Source organism: Somniosus microcephalus, chromosome 2 (genome assembly GCF_052327205.1).
Source record: "Somniosus microcephalus isolate GS21.2 chromosome 2, FLI_Smic_1.0, whole genome shotgun sequence".
NCBI lineage: Eukaryota > Metazoa > Chordata > Chondrichthyes > Squaliformes > Somniosidae > Somniosus > Somniosus microcephalus.
In genome coordinates this window covers 271,043,761-271,058,189 of record NC_140988.1, presented here as the reverse complement: position 1 = coordinate 271,058,189, position 14,429 = coordinate 271,043,761, and the positions used below count along the sequence as shown (strand labels likewise).

Genomic DNA, 14,429 nt, shown 5'->3' with positions numbered 1-14,429 from the left:
CAATATACAGATGACTACAACTGAGGTATTTGTTAGCTCTGTTTGGGTTCTGCCAGGGCCACTTGCCTCCAGATCTCATTACAGCCTTGACCCAAACTTGGAGATAAGAGCTGAATTCCAGAGGTGAGGGGAGAGTGGCTGTCCTTGACATCAAGGCAGCATTCAACCGAGTGTGGCACCAAGAAGCCCTCGTAAAACTGAAGTCAATGGGAATCAGGAGGAAAACTCTCCAGTGGCTGACACAAAGGAAGATGGTTGTGGTTGTTTTAGGTCAATATTCTCAGCCCTAGGACATCGCTGCAGGAGTTCCTCAGGGCGGCGTCCTAGGGAAAACTATCTTCAGATGCTTCATCAATGAGCTTCCCTCCATCGTTGGGTCAGAACTGGAGCAGTTTGTTGATGACTACACAATGTTCAGCTCCACTTGAATATCGCCGTTCCTCCATTGTCGCTAAGTGAAAATCCTGGAACTCCCTACCAAACAGCCTTATATCGTGATACTTTCACCACATGAACTGCAGTGGCTCAAGGCAGCTGCTAGGGCAATTTGGGATGGGCAATAAAATGCCGATCTTGCCAGCTACACCCATATCCAGAGAACTCATTTTTAAAAAGGAACATCTGAAAGGGAAACAAAAGCTAATCCCAGATGGCCAGCACCAGCAATATCTGCAGTGCTTAGGATTCCATATGCTTTCTATTCACAAAGTTTTCTATTCAGTAAGTTAAGAGCCAATTCTAACTTAAACAAGATTGGTTACATGCAGTTCACCACAAGGCTACGATGTATGCTTTTTTTTTATTCATTGATGGGATGTGGGCGTCGCTGGCTAGGCCCGCATTTAGTGCCCATCCCTAATTGCCCTTGAGAAGATGGTGGTGAGCCGCCTTCTTGAACCGCTGCAGTCCATATGGTGTAGGTACACCCACAATGCTGTTAGGGAGTTCCAGGATTTTGGCCCAGTGGCAGTGAAGGAACGGCGATACAGGTCCAAGTCAGGATGGTGTGTGGCTTGGAGGGGAACTTGTAGGTGGTGATGTTCCCATGCGTTTGCTGCCCTTGTCCTTCTAAGTGGTAGAGGTCGCGGGTTTGGAAGGTGCTGTTGAAGGAGCTTTGGCGAGTTGCTGCAGTGCATCTTGTAGATGGTACACACTGCAGCCACAGTGCGCTGGTGGTGGAGGGAGTGAATGTTGAAGGTGGTGGATGGAGTGCCAATCAAGCGGGCTGCTTTATCCTGAATGGTGTCGAGCTTCTTGAGTGTTGTTGGAGCTGCACTCATCCAGGCAAGTGGCGAGTATTCCATCACACTCCTGACTTGTGTCTTGTAGATGGTGGAAAGGCTTTGGGGAGTCAGGAGGTGAGACACTCGCCGCAGAATTCCCAGCCTCTGGCCTGCTCTTGTAGCCACAGTATTTATATGGCTGGTCCAGTTCAGTTTCTGATCAATGGTAACCCCCAGGATGTTGATAGTGGGGGATTCAGCGATGGTAATGCCATTGAATGTCAAGGGGAGATGGTTAGAGTCTCGCTTGTTGGAGATGGTCATTGCCTGGCACTTGTGTGGTGCGAATGTTACTTGCCACTTGTCAGCCCAAGTCTGAATGTTGTCCAGGTCTTGCTGCACATGGACACGGACTGCGTCAGTATCTGACGAGTCTCGAATGGTGCTGAACAGTGTGCAATCATCAGCGAACATCCCCACTTCTGACCTTATGATGGAGGGAAAGTCATTGATGAAACAGCTGAAGATGGTTGGGCCTAGGACACTGCCCTGAGGAACTCCTGCAGTGATGTCATGTGATTGAGATGAATGACCTCCAACAACCACAGCCAACTTCCTTTGTGCTAGGTATGATTCCAACCAATGGAGAGTTTTCCCCTTGATTCCCATTGACTTCAGTTTTGCTAGGGCTCCTTGATGCCACACTCGATCAAATGCTGCCTTGATGTCAAGGGCAGTCACTCTCACCTCACTTCTTGAGTTCAGCTCTTTTGTCCATGTTTGGACCAAGGCTGTAATGAGGTCAGGAGCTGAGTGGCCCTGGCGCAACCCAAACTGGGCGTCAGTTAGCAGGTTATTGCTGAGTAAGTGCCGCTTGATGGCACTGTCGTCGACACCTTCCATCACTTTGCTGATGATTGAGAGTAGACTGATGGGGCGGTAATTGGCCGGGTCGGATTTGTCCTGCTTTTTGTAGACAGGACATACTTGGGCAATTTTCCACATTGCCGGGTAGATGCTAGTGTTGTAGCTGTACTGGAACAGCTTGGCTAGGGGCGCAGCTAGTTCTGGAGCACAAGTCTTCAGTACTATTGCCGGAATGTTGTCAGGGCCCATAGCCTATGCAGTATCCAGTGTCTTCAGCCGTTTCTTGACATCACGTGGAGTGAATTGAATGGGCTGAAGACTGGCATCTGTGATGCTGGGGGCCTCAGGAGGAGGTCGAGATGGGTCATCCACTCAGCACTTCTGGCTGAAGATAGTTGCAAATGCTTCAGCCTTGTCTTTTGCACTCACGTGCTGGGCTCCACCATCATTGAGGATGGGGATATTTTTGGAGCCTCCTCCTCCTGTCAACTGTTTAATTGTCCACCACCACTCACGACTGGATGTGGCACGACTGCAGAGCTTTGATTTGATCCGATGGTTGTGAGATCGCTTAGCTCTGTCTATCGCATGTTGCTTCCGTTGTTTGGCATGCAAGTAGTCCTGTGTTGTAGCCTCACCAGGTTGACACCTCATTTTTCGGTATGCCTGGTGCTGTTCCCGGCATGCTCTCCTGCACTCTTCGTTAAACCAGGGTTGATCTCTCGGCTTGATGGTAATGGTAGAGTGAGGGATATGCTGGGCCATGAGGTTACAGATTGTGGTTGAATACAATTCTGCTGCTGCTGATGGCCCACAGCGCCTCATGGATGCCCAGTTTTGAGTTGCCAGATCTGTTCGAAATCTGTCCCATTTAGCACGGTGGTAGTGCCACACAACACGGTGGAGGGTATCCTCAACATGAAGACGGGACTTCGTCTCCACAAGGACTGTGCGGTGGTTACTTCCACCAATGCTGTCATGGACAGATGCATCTGCAACAGGTAGATTGGTGAGGACGAGATCAAGTAGGTTTTTCCCTCTTGTTGGTTCCCTCACCAGCTGTCGCAGACCCAGTCTGGCAACTATGTCCTTTAGGACTCGGCCAGCTCGGTCAGTTGTGGTGCTACCGAGCCACTCTTGGTGATGGACATTGAAGTCCCCCACCCAGAGGACATTTTGTGCCCTTGCTACTCTCAGTGCTTCTTCCAATTGGTGTTCAACATGAAGGAGTACTGATTCATCAGCTGAGGGAGGGCGGTAGTATTATGAAATATACTTCACCCGGTGACTTCACTACATAGACCTGGTGTGCATGTTGCAAAGCAGTAGAAAATAGCATTTGATTTTTGTTACAATAGTAATCTGAAAAATTGGTTATGACAGCACAAATTAAAGCTGGGTAGAAAACAGGAGTGTGAGAAGGGGCAGTTTAGAAGTCTCATCACGTCCTAGATTCACATCCAATCAGGAATGAAGCGTTTATATCAGAAATAATTCCAAAAAATAAATCAACCTTATAAATAGGATTCATAACATCTCCTAAAAACAGGGATAAATATACTTAAATTACCTTCAATTGACATTTTAGGATCTTCAAGTTTCTTCAGGAGAACAGATTCAATTAATGCTCTCAGCTCCTTAAAAATGATTCCAGTCCTTACATGAGCCTAAAAAATTAGAAATTTGTATATATAAAACAATCCTGAAAATTCCATTTAGACTACAAATATAAGTTTCTAAAAAGTTTTGAATCTGACCTCTGATTGCAACAAAATCTGATTGATTACAATCTCATATTTCACCATCCCCCCCGCCACCCCAGTGACTAATTGATCTCCCGTGGAATTGAACATGGGAAGTCAAGACCAAATGGAACAATCAGGTCAAAAAAGGTTAGAGAGTGGGGAATATTAGACCAAAGCTGGGGATGTGGGGGAAAGAGGTTGGGAGGCAATGAGGGGGGGGGCAAGAGGGCGGGGTGAGGAGAGAGGCAGGGCAGAGAGATAAGGGGGAGGGGAGCAAAGAGAGAGGGCAGGATAGAGAGAGGGGGGCGAGCAGGAGAGAGAGAGGGGGCAGGAGAGAGAGGGAGGGAGGGGGCGGGCAGGAGAGAGAGGGAGGGAGGGGGCGGGCAGGAGAGAGAGGGAGGGAGGGGGCGGGCAGGAGAGAGAGGGAGGGAGGGGGCGGGCAGGAGAGGGAGGGAGGGAGGGAGCAGGCAGGAGAGGGAGGGAGGGAGGGGGCGGGCAGGAGAGAGAGGGAGGGAGGGGGCGGGCAGGAGAGAGAGGGAGGGAGGGGGCGGGCAGGAGAGAGAGGGAGGGAGGGGGCGGGCAGGAGAGAGAGGGAGGGGCGGGCAGGAGAGAGAGGGAGAGGGAGGGCAGGAGAGGGGGAGCAGGAGAGGGGGGAGGGCAGGAGACAGGAGTGGGGGGAGAGGGAGATGAGATGAGTGGGAGAATGCGAGAGAGAGAATGAGAAAGAGAGAATGAGAGAGAGGAGATAGGTGGAGCAAAGAGACAGGATGTGGGGCGGGGGGAAGGCATAGCTAATAATGTGGAGAACTGCACCAAAATACAGAAAGATCAACAGTGTGGGTGGATAAATGGCAAATTCAATATAGTGAAATGTGAGGTAGTTCATTTTGGTAGGAGGCCTTGGAAGTTTAGAAACAAAATAGGGTAGAGGTGCAAAGAGAGCTGGAAATACAAATATATACACGAAAACTAGCAAGACAAGTTCGTACGGCCATAAAGAGCAGAAACAATATTGGGAGTCATATCTAGAGGATAGAATGCAAAAGTAGGGAGGTAATGTTACATTTATATGGAACCATAATTGGACCTCACTGAGTTTAAAAAAAAAACTTATTTGTGTATGGGATGTGGGCGTCGCTGGCAAGGCCGGCATTTATTGCCCATCCCTAATTGCCCTCGAGAAGATGATGGTGAACCGCCTTCTGGAGCCGCTGCATTCCGTGTGGTGAAGGTACTCCCACAGTGCTGTTAGGCAGGTAGTTGCAGGATTTTGATCCAGCGACAATGAAGGATCAGCGATATACATCTAAGTCAGGATGGTGTGTGTCTTGGAGGTGGTGGTGTTCCCATGCACCTGCTGCCCTTGTCCTTCTAGGTGGAAGAGGTCGCAGGTTTGGGAGATGCTGCTGAAGAAGCCTTAGCAAGTTGCTGCAGTGCATCTTGTAGATGGTACACACTGCAGCCATAGTATGCCGGTGGTAGAGGGAGTGAATGTTTATGGTGGTAGATGGGGTGCCAATCAAGTGGGCTGCTTTGTCCTGGATGGCATCGAGCTTCTTGAGTGTTGTTGGAGCAGCACTCATCCAGGCAAGTGGAGAGTATTCCATCACACTCCTTACTTGTGCCTTGTAGATGCTTTGGGGAGTCAGGAGGTGAGACACTCGCCGCAGAATACCTAGCCTCTGACCTGCACTTGTTGCCACAGTATTTGTGGTTGGTCCAGTTAAGTTTCTGGTCAATGGTGACTCCCAGAATGTTGATGGTGGGGGATTCGGTGATAGTAATGCTATTGAATGTCAAGGGGCGGTGGTTCGACTCTCGCTTAGAAACATAGAAGATAGGAGCAGGAGTAGGCCATTCGCCCCTCGAGCCTACTCTGCCATTCAATGAGATCATGGCTGATCATCCAAATTCAGTACCCTGCCCCTGCTTTCTACCCATATCCCTTTAGCCTTAAGAAATATATCCAACTCCTTCTTGAATATATTTAATGAATTGGCCTCTACTGCCTTCTGCGGTAGAGAATTCCACAGGTTCACCACTCTCTGGGTGAAGAAATTCCTCCTCATTTCTGTCCTAAATGGCTTACCCCTTATCCTTAGACTAACCCCTGGTTCTGGACTCCCCAACCATCAAGAACATCCTTCCTGCATCTAGTCTGTCCAGTCCTGTCAGAATTTTATAAGTTTCAATGAGATCCCCTCTCATTCTTCTAAATTCCAGCGAATATAAGCCCTATCGACCCAATCTCTCCTCATACGTCACTCCTGCCATCCCAGGTATCAGCCTGGTGAATCTTCGCTGCACTCCCTCCATGGCAAGAACATCCTTCCTCAGATGAGGCGACTAAATCTGCATACAATACTCAAGGTGTGGTCTCACCAAGGCCCTGTACAACTGCAGCAAGACATCCTTGTTCCTGTACTCAAACCCTCTCACTACGAAGGCCAACATACCATTTGCCTTCTTAACCGCCTGCTGCACCTGCATGCTTAAGTTCAGCGACTGGTGCACAAGGACACCCAGGTCTCGTTGCACTTCCCCTTCTCCCAATCTATTGCCATTCAAATAATAATCTGTCTTCCTGTTTTTGACACCAATGTGGATAACCTCGCATTTATCCACGTTATATTGCATCTGCCATGCTTCTGCCCAATCACCCAACCTGTCCAAATCATACTGGAATTTCTCTGCATCCTCCTCACAGCACACACGCCCACCCAGCTTTGTGTCGTCTGCAAACTTGGAGATATTACATCTAGTTCCCTTGTCTAGATCATTAATATATATTGTGAATAGCTGGGGTCCAAGGACTGATCCCTGCGGTACCCCACTAGTCACTGCCTGCCACTCGGAAAAAGACCCGTTTATTCCAACTCTTTGCTTTCTGTCTGCCAACCAGTTCTCTATCCAAGTCAATACCTTGCCCCCAATCCCGTGTGCCTTAACTTTACACGCTAATCTCTTATGCGGGACCTTATCGAAAGCCTTTTGAAAGTCCAAATACACCACATCCACTGGTTCTCCCATATCTATTTTACCAGTTACATCCTCAAAAAATTCCAGTAGATTAGTCAAGCACGATTTACCTTTTGTAAATCCATGTTGACTTTGTCTGATCCTGTCACTGTTTTCCAAGTGCTCTGCTATTACATCTTTTATAATCGACTCTAGCATTTTCTGGAGGGGGAGGGCGAACAGCCAGTTGTCATGGTGCATATAGGTACCAATGATATAGGTAAAAAACAGGATGAGGTCCTAAAAGCTGAATATAGGGAGTTAGGAGGTAAATTAAAAAACAGGACCTCAAAAGGTAGTAATCTCAGAATTGCTACCAGTGACACATGCTAGTCAGAGTAGAAATAGAAGGATATTTCAGATGAATACGTGGCTAAAGGAATGGTGCCAGGGGTAGGGATTCAAATTCCTGGGACATTGGAACCGGTTCTGGGGGAGGTGGGACCAGTTCAAACCGGATGGTTTGCACCTGGGCAGGGCCGGGACTGATGTTACATAAGAACATAAGAAATAGGAGCAGGAGTAGGCCAATCGGCCCCTCGAGCCTGCTCCGCCATTCAATAAGATCATGGCTGATCTGATCCTAACCGCCAATCTACTATCACAGAACCATCTCCTGAATCTAACAGAATTAGACACACGAAATAGCAGCAGGATCAGGCTACACGGCCCCTGGGCCCGCTCCGCTACCCACAGGGCCATGTCCGATCCGAACCTGGACTCGTGTCCAAATTCCTGCCCGCTCCCCGTAACCCTTAATTACCTTTACTTCTAGGAAACTGTCTATTTCTGTTTTAAATTTATGTAATGATGTAGCTTCTACAGCTTTTTGGGGCAGCATATTCCATGGACCTACCACCCTCTGAGTGAAGTAGTTCCTCCTCATCTCAGTTTTGAAAGAGCAGCCCCTTATTCTAAGACTATGCCCCCTAGTTCTAGTTTCACCCATCATCGGGAACATCCTCCCCGCATCCACCCGATCCAACCCCTTCACAATCTTATATGTTTCAATAAGATCGCCTCTCATTCTTCTGAACTCCAATGAGTAGAGTCTCAATCTACTCAACCTCTCCTCATATGTCCATCCCCTCATCCCCGGGATTAACCGAGTGAACCTTCTTTGTACTGACTCGAGAGCAAGTATATCTTTTCTTAAGTATGGACACCAAAACTGTACGCAGTATTCCAGGTGCGGTCTCACCAATACCTTGTACAACTGAAGCAATACCTCCCTATTTTTATATTCTATCCCCCTAGCAATGAAAGCCAACATTCCATTGGCCTTCTTAATCACTTGCTGCACCTGCATACTAACCTTTTGAGTTTCGTGCACCAGGACCCCCAGATCCCTTTGTACTTCAGTACTTTCCAGTTTCTTGCCATTAAGAGAATAACTTGCTCTACGATTTTTCCTGCCAAAGTGCATAACCTCACACTTTCCAGTATTGTATTCCATCTGCCAAATCTCTGCCCACTTACTTAGCCTGTTGATGTCCCCTTGCAGGTTTTTTATGTCCTCCTCACTCACTACTTTCCCTCCCATCTTAGTATCATCTGCAAACTTTGATATGTTACACTTGGTCCCCTCCTCCAAATCGTTAATTTGGATTGTAAAGAGTTGGGGACCCAGCACTGACCCCTGCGGAACACCACTAGTTACTGATTGCCAGTCTGAGAATGAACCATTTATCCCAACTCTCTGCCTTCTGTTAGATAGCCAATCCTCTATCCATGCCAGAATATTACCCCCAATCCCGTGATTTTTTATCTTAAGCAATAATCTTTTGTGTGGCAGCTTGTCAAATGCCTTTTGGAAGTCTAAATACACTACGTCCACTGGTTCCCCTTTATCCACCGTATATGTTACTTCCTCAAAGAACTCCAGCAAATTTGTCAAACATGACTTCCCCTTCATAAAACCATGCTGACTTTGTCCTATTAAATTATGATTATCCAAATGTCCTGTTACTGTCTCCTTAATAATGGACTCCAAAATTTTACCTACCACAGATATTAGGCTAACCAGTCTATAGTTTCCAGCCTTCTGTCTACTGCCCTTTTTAAATAAGGGTGTTACATTAGCAGTTTTCCAGTCTGCCGGGACCTTTGCTGAGTCCAGGGAGTTTTGGAAAATTATTACCAATGCATCCACAATCCCTACCGCCACTTCCCTCAAGACCCTAGAATGTAAGCCATCAGGTCCAGGTGATTTATCCACCTTGAGTCCCATTATTTTACCGAGTACCACTTCCTTAGTGATTTTGATCGTGTTTAGCTCCTCCCCCCCTATAGCCCCCTGTTTGTCCAGTGTTGGGATATTCTTAGTGTCCTCTACTGTAAAGACTGATACAAAATATTCATTCAGTGTTTTTGCCATCTCCATATTTCCCGCCATTAATTTCCCGGTCCCATCCTCTAAGGGACCAACATTAACTTTAGCCACCCTTTTTCTTTTTATATACCTATAAAAACTCTTACTATCTGTTTTTATATTTTTTGCTAATTTACTTTCATAATCTATCTTTTTGTTATTTTTTTTTTGCTGTCTTTTAAAGTTTCTAGGGGGAGTGTTTGCTAGTGGTCTGGGGGAGGGTCTAAACTAACATGGCAGGGGGTTGGGAACCTGAGAGGGGAACAGAGGAAAGGGAAACAAGGATAAAAGCAAAAGACAGGAAGGAGAAAAACAAAAGTGACAGGCAGAGAAATCAAGGGTTTAAATCAAACATGGCCACAGTAAATAATAATTCTAAAAGATCTAAGAGCATTAAAAAAACAAGCCTGAAGGCTTTGTGTCTTAATGCGAGGAGCGTTCGTAATAAGGTGGATGAATTAGCTGCGCAAATAGAGGTAAACGAATATATGATTGGAATTACGGAAACATGGCTCCAGGGTGGCCAAGGCTGGGAACTCAACATCCAGGGGTATTCAATATTCAGGAAAGACAGGCAAAAAGGAAAAGGAGGTGGGGTAGCATTGCTGGTTAAAGAGGAGATTAACACAATTGAAAGGAAGGATATTAGCTCTGATGATGTGGAATCTGTATGGGTAGAACTGAGAAATACCAAGGGGCAGAAAACGTTAGTGGGAGTGGTATATAGACCTCCAAACAGTAATGCAGAGGTCGGGGATGGCATTAAATGGGAAATTAGAGAAGTGTGCAATAAGGGCACAGCAGTTATCATGGGTGACTTTAATCTACATATAGATTGGGCTAACCAAATTAGTAACAATACTGTGGAGGAGGAATTCCTGGAGTGTTTACAGGATGGTTTCCTGGACCAATATGTCGAGGAACCAACTAGAGATCAGGCCATCTTAGACTGGGTATTATGTAATGAGAAAGGATTAATTAGCAATCTTGTTGTGTGAGGCCCCTTGGGTCGGAGCGATCATAATATGATCGAATTCTTCATTAAGATGGAGAGAGAATTCTTCATTAAGATGGAGTGTGAAATACAGGAAACTTTGCGCTACCCAGCACCGACGGGACTGAGCTGTTGCCGTTCCCTCAAAACTGCCGGACACTCCAGCGCTAATGTTGAAGCATACGGAGATTTTCAGCTCCGTGTGAATCAACAAACCCTGTTGCTTAGCAACAGCTTCTAAACAGTCGGCAAGCGTCTCTGTAGCGTCTCTAGCTGAAGCTGTTGCTTAGCTACAGACCTTGCAGAGCTTGACTGTTGAGAAAAAAGCAACGAAAAGAAAAAAAACGGCTCCTGATTTTTGCCGGTGGCTCGAGCTTGCCGGACATTTATGTAATGTATATATACCTTAAGGAAGAGAACTACTTTTTACAGCTCCTGTATACTGTAGTACCGGCAGTGACCACACCTGTATATAAACCCTGAGTAGTGATCTGCACAGTTAGTTCTAGAGTAACCTTCATTCAGTAAACACCTGTTGAATCGTTCCCTGCAGTCTGTTGTCCGATTATTGAAGGACACAACATTAAGATACACAGATCTAACATTGGCGACGAGGCAGATTCGAACCTACCTGCAACTCTGCATCACCTCCCAGGGATTCGCTCCTGGAGAACAGTGGAAGAAGGTCGAGTCCAGAAGCACGGGCGTCGACCACGGGCAACCGCCCAGTCATCCAGCGGAGATTTGAGCATCGCAGGGGAGGCTGTCGAGAGCCAGGCTTGGCTTTCCAGTCACGGTGGTCCAGCGAAACGGGCAAGCAACAGGTACTGCGCAGACCCTCCCCGGACAGCAACGGGCTAGAGCCCGACCGAGCGGCACAGAAAAAGGCCGAGCAGCGTCGACGGGGCAGAGAGGGAGGGCAGAGCGCACAGGGCGCAGCCAGTGTTCAGGACCGAGCGGCGTCAACAGGGGAGAGAGACGAGAGAGAGCAGAGCGCAGCCGGTGTTCAAGGGCCGAGCAGCGTCAACGGGGGAGACGGACGAGAGAGAGCAGAGCGCAGCCGGTGTTCCAAGGGCCGAGCAGCATCAACGGGGGAGAGAGGCGCGCAGGAAAACGCAAGGCGCTGCCATTGCCACAAGGACCGCAGAGAGCGGCGTTGGCAGCAGCGCATGACACCCACAGGGCGTCGCCATTTGCCACGAGGACCGCCGAGAGTGGCGTTGGCAGCAATGTGGAAGATGCCATTTTAAGCCGCAGCGGGGAAGAAAGGAAAGCGCGGGAGACGCCATTTTAAGCCAGTCTAACCACACCCAAAAATGCCGAAGAGTGGCAGTATCACAGTGTTTGACAATGAAGTCGAAGATTGGACGACATATGTCGAACGCATAGAAGTATACTGCAAGGCGAATGAAGTGCCAGATGACAAGAAAGCGCTGGTATTGTTGAATTCAATGGGTGCAAAAACGTATGGCTTACTACGAAACCTAGTAACCCCAGAGAAGCCAGTAGAAAAGGATTTTGAAAACATAGGCCTAGAAATTCAGTGGGCTGCGCCACCAGTTAGCGCCCAAAGAGGGCACTCAGTGGCTTTAGCGGCACTGGCCACAACTCCCGCGATATTTAGCGGGGTGCTAATGGCGGCGTTAGCCTGTAGCGCTGCGCCGCCACCAATGACGTCATCGGTGTGCGCAGCGCCCCGCTCACCATATTTGGTCGCGCCCGCCTCTTTAACGCCGGTCGCAAATCGCGACCGGTTCACAGGGCCTACCTGTGGCGGTAGTGGCGCAAATTAAGGTGGAGGTGTGGGGCGGCCGCCTACCAGCACCTCCGTCCCCGGCCGCCTAAACCCACCCCCCCCCCCCCGCGGCATTGCCGGCTGTTTCCCGAGAGCCCGGCACTTCTCCTTGGTGCCGGGCTCATTTGCCGGCACTCGCGAGCGGGGCTCGCGCTGTTGCAGGCACCTCCCCCTTAACAGTGGGAGGAAGGCCTGCAGTACCGCAGCGTGCCGTGCCGCAGCGTGTGGCGCTGCGGCATGTTGCGCTGCGATAATCAGTTTCAGCGCCCCAAGCGGGACGCGGGGAGCCTCGAGTAGCGGCCCGCTTCCGTTTGGGGCGCTGAAACTGAATATCGGGATGGCGCTAGTGGCTCCGCTCGCAGCGGTAATTCCAGCGCCCAGCCGAGCTTGGCGCCCCAAATGGGGCCCAACTGAATTTCTAGGCCATAGTGTCAATCCTAAAGGACCACTTAAACCCCACACCGCTGCTGATAGCAGAAAGATTTAAGTTTCACAAAAGGAACCAGCATAAAGATGAAAGTAATGCTGAGTATTTAACAGAACTGCGCAAGCTATCGAAACACTGCCAGTTTGGAACGGGACTAGCAGATACTTTAAGGGACAAGTTTGTGTGTGGGCTTCAAAGTGAAGGAATCCAGAAACAGCTTCTATCAGAAAAGGATCTTACGCTGGACAAGGCTTTCAGCATTGCAGTACCACACGAAGCAGCAGCACGGGGCGCTGCAGAGATACAACGGAGACCGCAAGAACATGGCACAAATGAAATGTCATACGGAACAGTGAAGTGCTATCGCTGCGGCAGAACACACGACCATAATGATTGCTGGTTCAAGGACAAAGTGTGCAGACAGTGTGGAAAAGTAGGACACACAGCAAGAGTCTGCAGGTCGGGAAAGAAAACCAGCAGCAAGAAATCTCCACAGGAGAAGTACAAGAAGGTACATAAGGTGACGGAGAGTAGTTCAGACGAACAGAAGAGTGATACAGACTCCGGAAGCAAGGAGCTGGGTTGTCTGAAACTACATAATGTGATCAAAACGGAGGATCACCAAACTATCTGGGTCACGCTCAAGATAGCAGGAGTCCAAGTGAAAATGGAATTGGACACAGGATCAGCCCTAACAGTCATAAACCGAAGGGACTACAAGCAGCTATTCTCACATATACCCTTGAGAGATACAAAGATTGTCTTGAAGATGTACACGGGGCAAAAAGTCTACCCCAAAGGAAAAATAAGGGTGAACGTTATATATAACGGCAAGGAAACACCAAAAATGGACCTACATGTATTGCCAGATGGAGGACCACCATTACTGGGACGTGAATGGATCCGGAAGATACAGCTAGATTGGCATTCCATACAAGCACTGACTGTAGATGCCAAAAAGGATGACGACGTCACACCTGGACGACTGTCAAAAATGCTAACTGACGCACAAGAAGTGTTCCAGCAGGGACTCGGAACACTAAAAGGCATAACAGCGACGATCAAAATAGAGGAAAATGCAAGCCCAAAGTTTTTTAAGGCCAGACCGGTACCTTATGCGATCCACCCAGCTGTCGAAGCAGAGCCGGAAGGTTTGGAACGTTCAGGAGTACTGTCCAAAGTGGACTGGAGCGAGTGGGCTACACCCATCGTTCCTGTAATGAAGAGGTCGTTGAGTAGTACACCTGGGGAACCAAAGAAGGTTCGCATCTGTGGGGACTTTAAGGTGACAGTGAACCCAGTCCTTCACACTGTATAATATCCGCTTCCGCGGATTGAAGATATTTTCGCCTCACTATCTGGAGGAAAACGCTTCACTAAGATTGATCTGGCCCAGGCGTACCTGCAAATGGAGGTAGAAGAAGCCTCGAAACAGTACCTCACGATCAACACTCATAAAGGTCTCTACCAATACAACCGGCTGGTGTTCAGGGTAGCATCAGCTCCGGCTATTTGGCAAAGGGCAATGGATCAAGTCCTGCAAGGGAGTCCAGGGACCCAGTGTTATTTGGACGACATCCTGGTCAAGGGCGAAAATGACAGTGATCACCTCGCCAACCTGGAGCAGGTGCTCACTAGATTGAAGGAATATTGGCTCCAAGCTAATCGCCACAAATGCGAGTTTTTCCAGAAGCAGATCTCGTATTGTGGCCACGTTATTGATAGAGGGGTTACATAAGTCCCTTGAAAAGATTGAGGCAGTTGTCAAGGCTCCAGCACCGGAAAATGTGTCACAACTGAGGTCGTTCCTCAGGCTGGTGAACTACTACCATAAGTTCTTGCCGAATTTGTCTACCGTACTACACCCACTGAACACCCTACTGCAAACAGGGGTATCATGGAAGTGGAGTGACGAATGTAAACGAGCTTTCCAGAAGAGCAAAGCATTGATCACATCAAGAGAGGTGTTGGCTCATTTCAACCCAGCAT

The 14,429-nt window shown here is 48.4% G+C and overlaps 1 protein-coding gene across 5 annotated transcripts in view; it reads right to left on the bottom strand.

Annotated features, from left to right (window-relative positions):
• The window catches only part of dhx29 (DEAH (Asp-Glu-Ala-His) box polypeptide 29), a 147,917-nt gene that overhangs the window by 8,489 nt on the left and 124,999 nt on the right, over positions 1 to 14,429 (bottom strand). For 4 of the 5 annotated variants that reach the window (XR_015074354.1, XM_085972169.1, XM_085972182.1 and 1 more), the window contains one exon: positions 3,661 to 3,757. Coding sequence is in view for 4 of the 5 variants with exons in the window: in XM_085972169.1 (XP_085828295.1) it covers positions 3,661 to 3,757 (97 nt within the window). In the remaining variant the exon portion in view is untranslated. Of the gene's footprint in view, positions 1 to 3,660; positions 3,758 to 14,429 lie in introns of those variants that run through there. The other variant, XM_085972191.1, reaches the window with a different exon arrangement.